The sequence below is a fragment of the Poecilia formosa genome, unplaced genomic scaffold, assembly GCF_000485575.1.
Source record: "Poecilia formosa unplaced genomic scaffold, Poecilia_formosa-5.1.2 Scaffold93, whole genome shotgun sequence".
In the NCBI taxonomy this organism is placed as follows: Eukaryota; Metazoa; Chordata; class Actinopteri; order Cyprinodontiformes; family Poeciliidae; genus Poecilia; species Poecilia formosa.
The window spans coordinates 938,919-953,726 of NW_006800032.1; the positions used below are offsets into that span (position 1 = coordinate 938,919).

The following is a 14,808-nucleotide window of genomic DNA, read 5'->3' on the forward strand; positions in this document are numbered from 1 at the left end:
TATTTTGTGTATATTTTATTCATATTTCATGCTTTATCCATAGGACCTGTTTTGTCCCTATTCTCAAGAATCACTAACAAAACAAAGAACAGTTCTCACCCACTGAGACTCGTTCTTGCCATAGAGCTGTTCAAAAGAACTGAATTGCTCGTGAACGGCATCAATGCTCTCAGCAGATATGACGTGTAAGTAGTCCTTGTTTTCTTTTCACCTGCATCTTCAGTTTTTCTTTAGAGTGACCAGGTTTTAAGCCACTTATCCTTTATTATTCTGCTTCTTTTATTTAGAAGAATAAAAGAAAAATAGACTTGCGTTGCTTTGCCAGAAACAAAAAAAAAATCCTCTTCTGCACCATTAAACGTAAAATTACCCGCCGATTTCCATTCAACTGTATGTAATTCAGTTTAATTACATTTTAATTTTTTAATTAATAATTTTTAAATAAGCAAAAATAACAACAGCTGCTGACATGTGAGCAGCAAGCAAAGTCGTACAAAACAAAGAACAGTTCTCACCCACTGAGACTCGTTCTTGCCATAGAGCTGTTCAAAAGAACTGAATTGCTCGTGAACGGCATCAATGCTCTCAGCAGATATGACGTGTAAGTAGTCCTTGTTTTCTTTTCACCTGCATCTTCAGTTTTTCTTTAGAGTGACCAGGTTTTAAGCCACTTATCCTTTATTATTCTGCAACACAATTCTTTGGTACGCTAGCTGTACGCGTCGCACTTTGAACTCACGTCACAGCAAATAAACGGTTGTTTACAGGCAGGACCAGCAGGGGGCGCCCAAGGAACAAAAGTGCTCTGAGAACCACAGTATGTGAAAGACTGCTCTACTAGTAGTACACAAGTCATTGGTCTCTGCTGTTATTTTTTTAACGACATGGAATCAACCAATCGGCATCAGTATGTGTTCCCATCTAGAAAAATTTTAACCACTTCTATAGTTGCTATGGTTGCCACCATTTTCTGTTTAGACACAGCAAACGTAGGGAGATAGGTTAAGCAAGATCTAAAAACTCCCTATTCGCAACTAAACTAATCTTTGCAAAGCTACCAGCAGGCAATTTTACGAAAGAACCTGGGAAATTTTCAGGAACTGTGTTTCTTCCACAATTAAATATTGCTCTTTTCCATTCTGTCAAGCTTTAGTAGCACGCAGGAGTGAAAACAAATACCTGCTGGTCCACTCCAACAGCATCAAGCCCGTCATACATCAGTTCGACCCAGCCGTCCTTGGAGTACATGACAAACACTGATATCAGAGCCTGAAAGAGATGCATAATGCTAAGCAACCATCATATTTCGTCAAAGGCCATAATCAAAAATCATCAAGCAAATGTAATTCGAATATTTTGGTTAATGTTCACTTACTACTTAATCAAGGGCAACTCTAAACAGGTGGATTTTTAGCCTTGATTTAAAGGAGCTCACTGTTTCAGACGTTTTGCAGTTTTCTGGAAGTTTGTTCCAAATTATAGGAACATAAAAGCTGAATGCTGCTTCTCCATGTTTGGTTCTTATTCTGGGGATGCAGAGTGTATTTGAACCAGAAGACTGCAATAACAGGTCTTTAATGTATTTTGGTGCCAAGTCATTCAGTGGTTTATGAACAAACAGAAGTCTGTTCTCTGAGCTGGCAGAAGGACTTCAGAACTGGGGTGATGTGCTCTACACCTTCGGAAGAATGCCACCAGAAGTCAAATGTGCAGTTTGCCAAGAGTCTTGTAGGAGACTCAGCAAACATGTGGAAGCTCAGATGAGATCAAAATTGCACTTTTTCAAATCTATATGCGTACACTATTTTGTCACAATGAAATGTAGCAGTAGCATTGTTCTGAAGCAGGGGTGTCCAAAGTCGGTCCTCGAGGGCCGGCATCCTGCACATTTTAGTCCCTCCCTGGTGGTAGTAACAACCTTTTCAGCTCGTCAATGTTCCTCTTAGGCCTCTAATGAGCCATCATTTGATCCAGGTGCGATAAACCAGGAAGAGAATTAAAACATGCAGGATGCCAGCCCTCCAGGACCCAGTTTGGGCACCCCTGTTCTAAAGGGATGTTTTACTTCAGCAAGAAAAAGGAAGATTATCAGAGTTATTAGAAAGATAAATTGTGCTAAAAAAGGGGAAGGGGTAATCCAACAAGAAAATTGCCTTGAACAATCATGGAACAAATTTGGATAATAACTCCTCTACGTAAATGAAAATGTATTTTCACAAAAGCTACTCTCTTTTGCTCAAAGTTAATAATTATTCACTGCTTTGTGTTGATCTGTCACATAAAGTCACATCAAAAAAGGTTGAAGTATGTGATTACTACAGGAGAAAGGTTTGCGAATCAGAGCTGGCTTTAATTTGAAAATGTTAAGACAAGAAAAAAGGTAGAGAAGACATGATTACTGGAAGTTACTCTTATGTCATAGAGCATAATCTTCATATTTCGGGCCACATGAAGATTATGAATGTCCTCAGAGGGTCTCTTGTGAGAGAATGTATTGATACAACGACCCATTAAACTGTTTGATGAAGCCTGAAGATGAAATTATATTTATCATCTTTTAACACTTATGTAATCTGGCACTAAACAAATCAAGTCTGATATGATTTGACTGATAAAATAATATATAATCACACAGCTGCTACCATAATGTTCTGTTTCTGCATTCTTTGAGAGTTTAGACTTGATAGGACCACAGAAATAACTATGGAGGGTCTGATTCGGACCATGAGGTTTGTGGTCCGAATCAGGTTTGACACACGTTGTAGAGCTCCCAGTTCTGATTTGACAAACTGGAACTTCTTTGTTTTTGTTTTTTTTTCTTTAGGTTGCATTACAAGTAGCTTATACTATTGGTCTAAAAATGAAACCTTCATTGAACAAATCACATGATCAGCTGTTAAATAAAGCTAAAGGAAAGAAAACAACACAGTAAACAATTCCTACCGAAACCAGGTTGTCAAAGTTGTACTCCTTAAGCAACCATTCGTAATTGGACGAGAGACAGTCCGACTTGTTGACGATCATCGATACATTGGAACCATGGCAGTAAAAGAACTTTCCCTTGAACAGCTGCAGTTGGAGTGAAAGACAAAAATACAGTGTTTAGTTTACTACCTCAAATCATGCAGGCTTTTAAAGTACTCAGTGGCCTATTACTGAACCTTTTGATGTTCTGTCACTTTACTACAAAAAATGTAAAGTATTCACTGAGTAATAATAGTGATAGACCAACAAAAAGTAGGGAATTGTTATAGATGTGAAAGGAAAATCAGTGGCACCCAATGAAAACTGTCCAAAATGGCCAGTGAAAATATTAAACTTCTGCCTGACAGAAAAGTCCCACGAGAGTATATAGTTGGGCCACATCAAAATGTAAGACCTATGACTAACATATTTAAAGCTAATTACATTATTTTATGAAATTGATATATTTTAAGGCCTTAATATTAGACACAAAAATTCAATACTTTTTAAGAGTTTTAAAAGATGGGCATCCTGTTCTAGGTCCTGGACACTTGCAACAGAGATGTTTTCCTTTTTTTTTTTTTTTTTTGCCAAAAAGTGTACCGAGAAAAAAAAAACTCCTAGTCATTTGTAGATGACTATAGGACATCTCCTTCTATGTTCTCCGTATGGTTACTGTGGGGGAGGAGGGCCTGTACAGTCCTTTATAGACCATTTGAAAATGTTTCTGGTACATCTTTGATTTGTTAACTTTCATTGAAAGTGTTAATAAAAGATAAAAATGTTGCGTGTGCTCTCCAACCAACCTGCACTCCAAGGATACCGTAAAAGAAAAAGAAAATGCCGCAAATGATAATGATGTTTCCCATGGGCTTAACGGAAGCTAACAGCGCTTCCACAGCCAGTCTCAGTTGGGGGGTCCGTTCAATCATCCTAGATCACACAAACACAACATATAAGCATCTGTCGGTCGGTCGGCGCATGCTTCTAGAGACCCATCAAAACGGCAGTCTTCATAAACCAAACCAAATGAAGGATGCACCTGAGGGGACGGAGCGCACGTAGCAGACGCAGTATTTTAAGGATGGCCAGAGGTCTGGAGGATCCCTCCTCCGTCCCCAGCAGGATGGCGATGTCTATTACAGACATGACTACCAGAAAGCCGTCCAAGTTGTTCCAGGGACTGTGGCAATAGGTGGTTTTCCCAATGATCAGACCTTGTGCTACCATCTGATTTAAAAAAATAATAAAAGAAACATCTGATACGCTTGAAATACAAATTGTTTGTTTAAAATCTCAGAATTGCTAAAAAGCCAAACTGACCTTCAGTAGCATTTCTACGAGAAAGATGGCGGAGAAGGCGTCATTGGCTTTATCCAAGTAAAATCGTTCCTGAAAAACATGTGCACTTCACATTATATAACTTATACAGCACAGCTAATTTCTCTCAGTGTCTTGTCAGTGGGTTGGGTGTGTTGGCGCATCTCTCACACACCACTGTGTGACAAGGCTGCAGAACGTGTAGCTCGCCTCCCGTTATCGGGATGCATTTGTCTGTGAATGTGTGTGTGAAAAGTGGGCTGGGGGAGATTTTCTGTGTGTGAAGTGTCTCTCACATTGCTATCAGGCGGGATAGTAGGCCTCTCAAAAGCAATAGTAATGCAGTTCAGCAAGATGACGAGCTGAATCCCTGTGTTGAAATGCCTGTGGGACACCAGTTTATCGCAAAATATACGCCACCTGCGAACGCACAGATGCAGTTATTAAGCATTTGGAGATGACGAAACAGATGATTATATTAAAGAAGATGATGATTTTTTTCTGAACATACAAATCATGTTACTTTCTTCCTTTCTTCAGGTTGTGAGAGATATAGATACCAATTTAGTTGTTAAGAATTTGATAGTCTCATACAGTGGTTCTTAACCTTTTTTGAGGTACCGAACCCACCAGTTTCATATGTGCATTCACTGAACCCTTCTGTAGTGATAAATAAAATATAATTTTTTTCCCCCCAAATTCAATTCACCCCATGATCACTAAGTCTTCTTAAAAGGTAGAGTCTCTGAGAACAGTTCTTCAAAATATAGTCAGTATTTTCAGCAAAGTTGAGCTGACCGTCCAAATTTGCCACAGTTTCAACAGGTTGGCCGTCGAGAGAAACTGGAACCACTTTAATGTCTTGTTTAGATCATTTAATTAGCTCTACATTCTTAAGAAAATGAAAAATTAATAATAAATAATAAAGACTTTGCAGTATTCTGATTTAGTAATGTAATTATATTAGTTGTGTTACCACCCCCATGCTTTTAGCGGCAGCAGCAACCCCGAAAAGATGCGACTAAGGAGCAGATTTAGAAGTACACCGAAAGCTACAGAATTTGGTAAAAACTGAGTTTTGCTGAAGTAATTAAAGACACAAGTTCAAATCCATGCTGAGAGTGAAACTCCTTCAATCAGGGCTCCTCCCCAGCGCTGATTGGCTAAGCAATGTAACAAGATCCTCTGCAACAAGTGATGGCAAAGCGGGGCGTCATCACGACTTTACGTAAGTGTGTCTTTACCTCCGCGGCAGAGGCTCCGTCGAACCCCTGAGACCGACTCATCGAACCCCAGGGGTTCGATTGAACCCCAGGTTAAGAACCACTGGTCTAAGCAATAATTGAAATTGCAACATTAAATCAAACTAAATCTAATTTATTGACCTCAATCAGCTTTACACATCTTTACACGCACCGACAGTGGATTTCTGTTTCTTAGCGCGCGCGCGTGTGTGTGTGTGTGTGTGTGCGTGTGTGTGTGTGTGTGTGTGACTCGCCTATTCTGTGGAGAAAATACATAGAAGGACCAATCTTCATGCTCTTTGAACCAGCGCTTCCAGCCAAGAGCTCGCTATGGGGTAAATCAGTCACAAGTCAGTTATCCCTCCTTTCTAACAGGATGAATGAAATAATTTGAAAGTTTTCAAGCAGTTTTACCGCTTGAACTTGACTGAGGCTGTGCTTAATGGCTACAGGCACAGCGTCCAGGAACTCATGAGTGTATTTAAAGTGTAACTAACCTGTGACAGCATAAGCCAACAGCTGACATCGTTTGAAAAATTTCAGCAAAGAGGGTGGAATCAAAACACAGAGGAGGGTGGCGAAGTGTGGGAATGAGCTGAGGGTTAGGAGAATGCAATGCAACTCGGTACCAAGTAAATATGGGCCAGTATTTATTTTTTTTCCAAGTGTGATATATCACCAAGCTTCTGACCTTTCGGTGTTTTAGTTGTTTTTCCTCCAAGTCATCTTGCTAAAATCTAAGACAGATTTTTAAAAAGGTTATTGACATCTACAAATTACTTTAATGCCATATTGATTTACGTGCAGGTTTTCCAAAAATAAAGTGCAAAAACATTTATTTGAGAGCAAATCAAAACAAACTCTGTTTTGAGGCAGATTTGAGAAACTTAAACACAAAAACAAAATACAATTTTAAGAGGAAATCTGAAATTAAAGTACGGATCTTATCACTCTAGTATCGATCCGATATCGATACAGGCTTGTTATCAATATCACAAGTATTTTGGATCAATCCGCTCGCCCCTGCTGGTGAGGTATGCAGGGCTGTGGTCAGAACAAAAGAAGCATTGTTGCTTACATATAAAATTTGTCGATTTGTCGACTCCTCTAGAGATTAAAAAAAAAAAAAAAGACATCTTGTAATTTTTTCTATATTGCTGGAGATTTTTATGGTGACAACACTCTGCAGCACCACTGCAACCCTGTTATGCAAGCACCCAGAGCTGCAGTGAGCCCCTCTTGCTTTCTGTCCTACAGTGAGGATATGTTGTGTCACGCATGCAGGTCCCTGCTGTAGGGAATAAAACTGCAGAGATAGTAGGTCTGCTATGCTAGTTTGACTTTCACAAACGTAACACGTAGATGTGCTGCAGAATTCGTTGTGGTTCAGTTCAGTTTAAAAAAAACAAAAAAAAACAAGGTGACCCACACACCAACTCTCTGACAGCTCATCAGTAGGAGGTGTTTAAATGAATTTATCAACCACCTCTGTGCTCAGACGATGACTTAATAATAATTGTAAAATAAACATCAAGCATGAAAACATAAGACTGTAATGGACTGAATTCTGACACACTTGTGGGTCTGTTGTCAGTCAGTGGCTATGGCAATGTGTAGCGGTGCTGACACAGAGAGCGATTAAAATGGAAGCACACAGGTGACCTCGGGTGTTCCCCAGAAAACTTGCTAAGCAAAGAGGCAGGGGCGCCGAGGCGGTCCACCCGCGGCCCTCTGTGTTGGCTAAGTTGACAGGAAATGTAAAATGTTACGGGGTAATTGTGTTACTTGAAGACAATGCCGACAATTCTTAAATCCACAGATATTGAGTCTTAAAACAACACATCAAAAAGATTCAATTAAAATAAATTTTAATTAAATTATTTGCACTTCTGATCAATCCAAATTAAGTCATAAAACAGTGGATCTAAAAACACTATGTAGCATTGGTTACATTTACAAAGGGGCCCATGGCATGAATGAACTTAGCAGCTCCTTGAAGACCCTCAGGCCTTCAGATGCTCCATAAATGCTAACATTTTAATATGACGCAGTTTGAAGCATCGTGCCACCACAAAAAATAAAATAAAAAATAATAAAATAAAACCAGCGTGTTGTATGATTACGAGGCGAGCGCGACATCTCCACAGGCTATACCACTCCACTAACGCAGACGCCGACCGGGAATGCAAACATAAACTTGTCAAGCACGTCCAACGTGTCCCTCAACCCACCTCCACCCGAACAACCAGATGCACGAAACGCATTTGGTGTGAACGCACCATCAAGCATCTGCAGTCAAAGTGCACACGTGTCAAACTTGAAGTGTCTGACGCATTTTTAACGTGCGTTAATGCGTTTGGTGCAGACCCACCATTAGTAACCTATTTAGACAGTTCATGACAAAAAAAGTTGATTTGGGGGTTAGTTACACTTTAAACTCTGCGTCCTTGTTTTAACAGATTGACATTTCAGTTTATTAATTTTTTTATTTTTTTTATTATCAGGTGTTGAAATTAAGCAACTGGCTTAATTAGCAACAGGCAATTGCTTAGTTGGCTATTAAGCAACTGGTTAGGCACTGGCTCAGTGGTCTTTTCCCATGTCTGCAACACACAGGCTGTAAAAACGATTTCAAACCGCGTGCCAACATCCTTCCACTTTAGAATTATTTGGTGGTATTTCACTCAAAATCTCAAGAAAACATTTTAACGTTTGGGGCTGACGAACTGATTGACAGTAGGGATGTCCAAAGTCAGTCTTCAGTCCTGCATGTTTTTAGATGTGCTCCTGTTTCAACACAGCTCATTCAAATTGCTTTGTTCGCTACTCAGCATGTTATGAGGACCTCCAGAATGACGCCGGGAAACGTGTGAAACATGCAGGATATCGGCCCCAAATGACTTTGGACACCACTGGTTTGAGGAGTATGAATACTTTTACAAACCTCTGTATTGGTTTAAATACAAGGTACATAAAAAATGACTACAAATGTTTAAAAAAATTGAATGGTATTCAATATCCTTTTCTAAAAATTAAGTAGCTTCCCCAGGTTTCACATGAAAAATAATTTAAAAATAAAACTAATCTCAAGATTATCCTCTTGCTAAAGCGAGTCTTTCACACAGACTCACCAGTTCCTGGTCAGTCGGGACAGCTCTGGCTTCTTCCACTTGAAGCTGCTGCTCCTGAGCAGAGCTGGACTCAGCGTTTAGTTGGTCTTGTTCGGAAACTATAGTGGCCTGACAAAAAATAAATAAAATAAATGTTTGAAATATTTATGAATGAGAAATGAGGTCTGTTTGATGAGAACTCATGACATGTACAGAGCATTACGAGAAGTTTCAACTATCTAATGTTTTCTCTCTACTTTACAGTCATGTACTATTTTGAGTTAATCTATGTCCATAAAATCTTAGGAAAATCTGAGTTCCTTTAAATCCTTTAGATCAAGGCCAAACAAAGCCTCCTGCTTTCTTAGAGTTGCTTTTGAACCATAATAAATGGAACACTAACTAATATATTCGACGTGCATTGATGATTTTGATAATGGCACTTGTCAAATTGTAATATTTATCTACGGTTTCTCAATTGTTGACTGTATGTCGGTTTTATGGCTTTTTCTTTTTTTTGTTTTTATGATGTAAAGCACTTTGAGCTGCCTTGTTGCTGAAATGTGCTATACAAATAAACTTGACTGGTTGATTGATTAATTGGCTGTTAATGAGCTGCTAATTTGATTCATGTTTATAGGAGATGGGCTAGTAGCCCTCGGGGGCAGGACTTGAGCAGATCAAAGCATAGTCATGGAGCTGGGTGATAAATCCATTTCATTTTCATTCAAATTTTGGATTTTTGATTTGTTTTTGGAAAATCTGCATCTTTTTTGCAATTGACTTCTCTGTTTCCATAGTTCAGAGTGATGCCGTTATGCCCAATGCCGACCATCTACCATCTTGACAAGCGTGTTATGAGAAAATAACAAAAAATTCAAATAAGGAATGTTGAGCATTTTATAAAGTTATACTTTGGTACAAGTTTTACAGATGTTACTTAGAAATACTTAATCAGCATCAAATTATTATCAGTAGCAGTAGTATTTGCAATGATTGTGTTTATTTCAAAGAAATAACAACAAAGACTAAAGATAGTTATGCCATATTTTGATAACTGTATCAAAGTTTATTTCTCAAAATTCTTAGTTTCTGGTAAAACCGAACCTGCATTTAGCTAATATCATAACTATATTCTTGTAAATGAACAGAAAGCCCTAGCACGCCATCATATTACTTACAGCAGGGGATGACTGAAATAAATAATGAAAAGAAGTTAAGGACTTACGCGACGGTCAATGGTTGAAGGAATTCCTGAAAGTGTTGCGTGATCTTCAGGCTTTTAGATAAAAGAACAGCAACAACAACAACAATAAAAAAGACAATGCACTTTTGTTACTGTAGTCGCTCTGTGAAAATAGATGGGGGTGCGGGTAGCAGATTCTGATTCTGACCTGGTTCTGGAAGTTCTCAACAACAATCCCCACCAAGATGTTGAGAATCACGTTCTTCCCCACAATAATCATCAACACGAAAAACACGGCGGTCCATGGTGAGGTGGAGGCCATGCAGTTGTAAAGGACAAAGTTCCAATCTTCTAACGTCAGAACCTGCATAAATATCAAAATTAATAAATAAACTAAACAACAGTGGAAAAAATGGCAAAAAAAAAAAAAAGTTATTCTGACCTGGAACACTGTGACCATAGCCCAAACGAGGTCGTCAAAGTTTTTCCGCGCGTCAATCTTGTCGAAGCTTTTGCTTCCGGAATCACGTATGTCTCCCTTAATTAGGCAGCCGAACATGTGCATTCCCACGACGCTGCAGGGACAAACCGGACAGAAGTGAAAGTTGCTCATCTGTCCTCTGCTAGACTTGGGATTCGGTGTGAGAATGTACCTGAAGAGGAAGATAATGAAGAACAGCAGCCAGCAGAGCATGGCTGCCTCCTCAATGGTCCTCTTCAGCACCATCAGTTGTCTGTACAGGTAGGGGAGGAAATGCACAAGCCTCCCGAACCGCAGGGCTCGAAATGCACGCATGACCGACAGCCTGCTGTCACTTTCAGCTTGCAATTCCCACAGACTGAAAGGCACAAACAGTTTAGTTTGCTTTACTGTTAATGTCTAATGTAGGGCAAAACAATAAATTAATAACAATACATATTGCGATTGACACATGATCAATATCAATAGATGATATGTTTAACAAAATTTTCAATAGCTTTATCCAGAACAGCGTAGAGTTCTGGGGGCTGTAGGCAGAGGAAAGGATTTAGCTGCTCAACCTCTCATGGCCATCTAAGTAAGACGGGTGGCGTCAACAAACTCACTTTCTCTTTGGTTGCCAAGCAACAACCTGTTGAGTAAGTTGTATAGCAGCAGTTTAAGGTTTTGCCGCCGTACCTCTTAACAAGGCCTGTCGCAATAAATCAATTAATTGCGTCATAAATTAAAACAAACTCAATAATTTTGACATGAATTTTGACCAATAACTATCAATATCGACCAATATGAAATGCTTAAAGACGCGATACGTTTTTCAGGCCAGCTCTATATCTAATGTGTAACTCTGAAACAGAGAACAATTTGAAATTTAAATCCGATACATAGTTGCCACAAGTCTGAACCGAAAGAGATCCACGCCTTAGCAGGCAGGCACATGCATCCGATCTCATATTGCGATATAGTTGACTACTTAGTGAACACAAAGAACATATCCGTCTTAGCTTGGAGATAAAAGCTACATTAACTAAGCTAATTTTACAACTTTGACAGTAAGAACAGCAAATATTGCTGATATTTATTTTAGTATTACGGGGAGGTCGGCAGAGTACTCAAAAATTGCAATCGAGTAACGACTGTACGGTACTTATGTTATTTATAAGTTAGGAATGAGGCAAGAGCTAGTTCTATGCTTGTAGATTGTTATTGTTGTCATAGCAACTCCACAGCAGCCGCCTGCCAAAATGGCTGTCAATTACAAAGTTCACAAAAGTGTGACGTCACATGAGAACTACGTATTGACCCTTTGCACGTGAAGTCACGCTCCTCAGATCTCTGCCTGCTCTGCCGTGATGGACGTCAAAACAACCTGTGCGCCTCTTCAAAGCCTGTCAAAAAACAGACATCTGCAACCTAATATTGGTATTATTTAGTTGATTTTCCTTTAAAAATGGTCACAGGATGATGCGCAGTCGGCTGCACAAACAGACAAAACTGGTTTGTGTCTAGTCTTTTGTACATTTTTAATGTCGCTCAAGTGTAAGAGGAAATGCTGTTTTTGATACAGTGATAAAAAATAATTTGGTTTGAATTCAGGTAAAGTCAGGAATTTGATCAACAAGTCGGGAGGGAGGACGTATGGGTCGGTTTCTAAGGCTAGGTATTTCCAACTTTTGTAAATGCCCCCCGTCTGTGAATCTCAACCAGGTGTGTTACGTTCACAGGCAAATTAGCCTGACAAAACAACTTGGAAAAACAATTTCAGTTGCTCTGTTCGACACTCCCGTCCCCCACTTCCGACGTCCATCATGGCGCCTCAAACGATTAAGTGACATAGGTGCAAAAGGTCAATACGGTGTCTATTTGAATTTCGTTGGATACTGACTCAAACCTATGAGTCAAGGGATATATTCACTTGCGTGAGATCATACCTAATGATAACTATGAGACAGTCAAAGTTGTTGCTCCAGTCCTGAAAGTAGTCTAGCCCCAAGGCCACCAGTTTCAGGATCATCTCCAGGGCAAACAGACCCGTGAAGGCAAAGTTAGAGATCTTTAATACATCCGTCAACATCTCAGGCTGCAGGAAGAAGAGAAACACAGGATTCATGCGCTTTTCCCACAGAAAACGTCAAGCATTTTTCAAGCATTTTCAAGGTACATTTTTAAGCTTTTCCAGCACCATTCTTTGGAGATACAAAGCAATGCAAATGAACTAAAAAAAATACATTTAAATTCACTACAGTGATCCCTCGTTTTTCGCAGGGGTTGCATTCCAAAAATAACTGGCAATAAGTGAAATCCGCGAAGTAGTTACCTTTATTTTTTTTACAACTCTTACACAGCATAATTAAATACTCTACATTAAAACCAAAGAACTAAAATCTGTTTTCAGGTCAGCGGATGTGCAGGTGCCAGTGTTGTGGTCAAGACCACCTAACCCGAGACCAAGACAAGACCAAGACTTTTAGGGTCCGAGACCAAGTCCAGACCAAGACCGAGGGAAGTCGAGACCGAGTCAAGACCAAGACCAGTGGCCCACGTTACATGATACGATAAAATGTGAAATATGATCAAAATTACTTCTCAAATTGATCTGAAAGATCCATATTCCCAGAAACACGTTATTGGTTGGATTTTAATCGGTGCGTTTTGCATCCACTGAAAACAAAGATGTTAACAAATAAACTGGACAGTATGCTGTATGTTTAGTGATATTTTCACAGTTGCGGTCTCGACTGGTCTTGAAATAAAATGCCGAGTCCTCAGCGCCCGAGACCGAGACAAGACCGAGACCAAATGCGGTCGAGTCCGAGACGAGACCGAGACCATCAAAAAATGGTCTCAACTACAACACTGGCATGTGCATCAGTAATGGCATTAATGTCATCTGGAGTCATGTTATTAAACTGTCTCCTCCAAGCTGCTTTACGAGATTCACGGCTGTATCTACGGCAGAGCCTCCGGCCACAGTTTCTTTTCAGCAGGCATTCAAAGTTTTCAGTTTCCGTCTCCTGAATGGCAAATCTGTAATACATATATTTTAGCCAATCAGGACGCATAACTTTGAAAAAAACTGCACAAAAAAAAAAAAAATACGCGAAGTAGTGAGACCGCAAAAGATGAACCGCGTTATAGCGGGAGATCACTGTGTATGGTATGATTTATTACTGTTACTAAGAATGTATCGTGTACATTAGGTGTACGTAAATATCTGCTTTAAACTGTAAATAATGTTTTCCAAATTTAAGCTTTTAGCAAAACTTTATATTGCATTTACTTACAGAATTGCAGAGTTTAAATATCAATTCAAGCATTTTCAAGGATTTCAAGCACCGTACCAACCCTGGACACAGTGAGTGTGGAGATTAGAGTTGCACCAATCTGATATTAATATCTGCATAAGCCCTGATACAGAAAAAGATTATAGATTTGATGACAATGTGTGTGATCCATAAGGCCATGGCTGGCACTGTTGTCTGTTGTGATGCAGACCAGTTTGTGCTCACCCAGTCCTTCAGGTTTTCTTAGTGTCAGCGGTATGGAAATATCAGCTTTCTAAATATTTGCAGGGTCCAGTCAACAGTTATATACTGTATGGGGTCATATTTGAACATGACCACATGTCCAACAGGGCAGAGTAAAATGGAATATCTTTGATTTCCGTATGCATGTCCTCTTTAACACTGTTGTACAGTTGTGGAATCACCATTTGTGATACTTTCCCAGGCATTTCGTACTGGCTGCCAAATGTTTGCAACCTTTATCAAAATGCTGGCTTTTCAATAACATTAAAGGGGCAGCATCTCTTTAGCGATTAAGTGAACTACACCATCTGTGTGTGAGCTATGCACTTTTCGCCGTTCTTTTTGTACGCCGTTTGTTGAGCTGCTGCAGCTGCGTTCAACTTTGAAACCAATTCCATTTCGGGTTTTTTCCCCCAATGTCAAATAGTGTTTATTTAGCTGTTTTCTTAGTCACCCAGTGTCTTCAGTAGAAAGAGAGAAAGGCACAAAGAAACAATAAGCTGATATACAAAAATTATTGACTTAATTTTAATTTACTGTCCGATTAATTGATTAACTGTTTAACTGTTTATTGCAAAAGCATAAAGAACAGATCTATTCAGTCTAATTCTATGCCTTGTGAACTGAGCAATGTCATGTGTTTGGAATAAATTATTCTGCTTTCCTCTCTCTCTCTTTTAGATGCTTTTATGTTCGCACACGCACATACACACGTATGGCTAAGGAAATGACCAAGGGCGTAGGTTCGGTCTAAGTTTTGGTGGGGACCTTGACACCCCCCCACACCCTCCCGCAGCACAGTGAAATGCCCAAGAGCACCGAACATTTTTGAGAAGGGGGGGGAAACCACATTGGCTTAATAACCCCCTGCCCCCAACCATAACCATATCATACATCTTGTGTATCCATCAGATGTCAACTCCGTCAGAGTTTTTCTGACTCTTTCAGTGAAATTGTTGTCAAATCTCACTTAATTGTG

The 14,808-nt window shown here is 39.5% G+C and overlaps 1 protein-coding gene across 5 annotated transcripts in view; it reads right to left on the minus strand.

Annotated features, from left to right (window-relative positions):
- The window catches only part of LOC103142097 (voltage-dependent T-type calcium channel subunit alpha-1H-like), a 37,175-nt gene that overhangs the window by 8,914 nt on the left and 13,453 nt on the right, over positions 1 to 14,808 (minus strand). For all 5 annotated transcript variants that reach the window (XM_016674283.1, XM_007557970.2, XM_007557971.2 and 2 more), the window contains 13 exons: positions 12,234 to 12,382; positions 10,478 to 10,663; positions 10,267 to 10,399; positions 10,033 to 10,188; positions 9,867 to 9,917; positions 8,660 to 8,767; positions 5,783 to 5,856; positions 4,581 to 4,704; positions 4,288 to 4,356; positions 4,007 to 4,194; positions 3,771 to 3,897; positions 2,944 to 3,069; positions 1,180 to 1,269 (listed from right to left, as the gene is read on the minus strand). In XM_016674283.1, the coding sequence (XP_016529769.1) occupies positions 1,180 to 1,269; positions 2,944 to 3,069; positions 3,771 to 3,897; positions 4,007 to 4,194; positions 4,288 to 4,356; positions 4,581 to 4,704; positions 5,783 to 5,856; positions 8,660 to 8,767; positions 9,867 to 9,917; positions 10,033 to 10,188; positions 10,267 to 10,399; positions 10,478 to 10,663; positions 12,234 to 12,382 (1,581 nt within the window). The remainder of the gene's footprint in view (positions 1 to 1,179; positions 1,270 to 2,943; positions 3,070 to 3,770; positions 3,898 to 4,006; positions 4,195 to 4,287; positions 4,357 to 4,580; positions 4,705 to 5,782; positions 5,857 to 8,659; positions 8,768 to 9,866; positions 9,918 to 10,032; positions 10,189 to 10,266; positions 10,400 to 10,477; positions 10,664 to 12,233; positions 12,383 to 14,808) is intronic.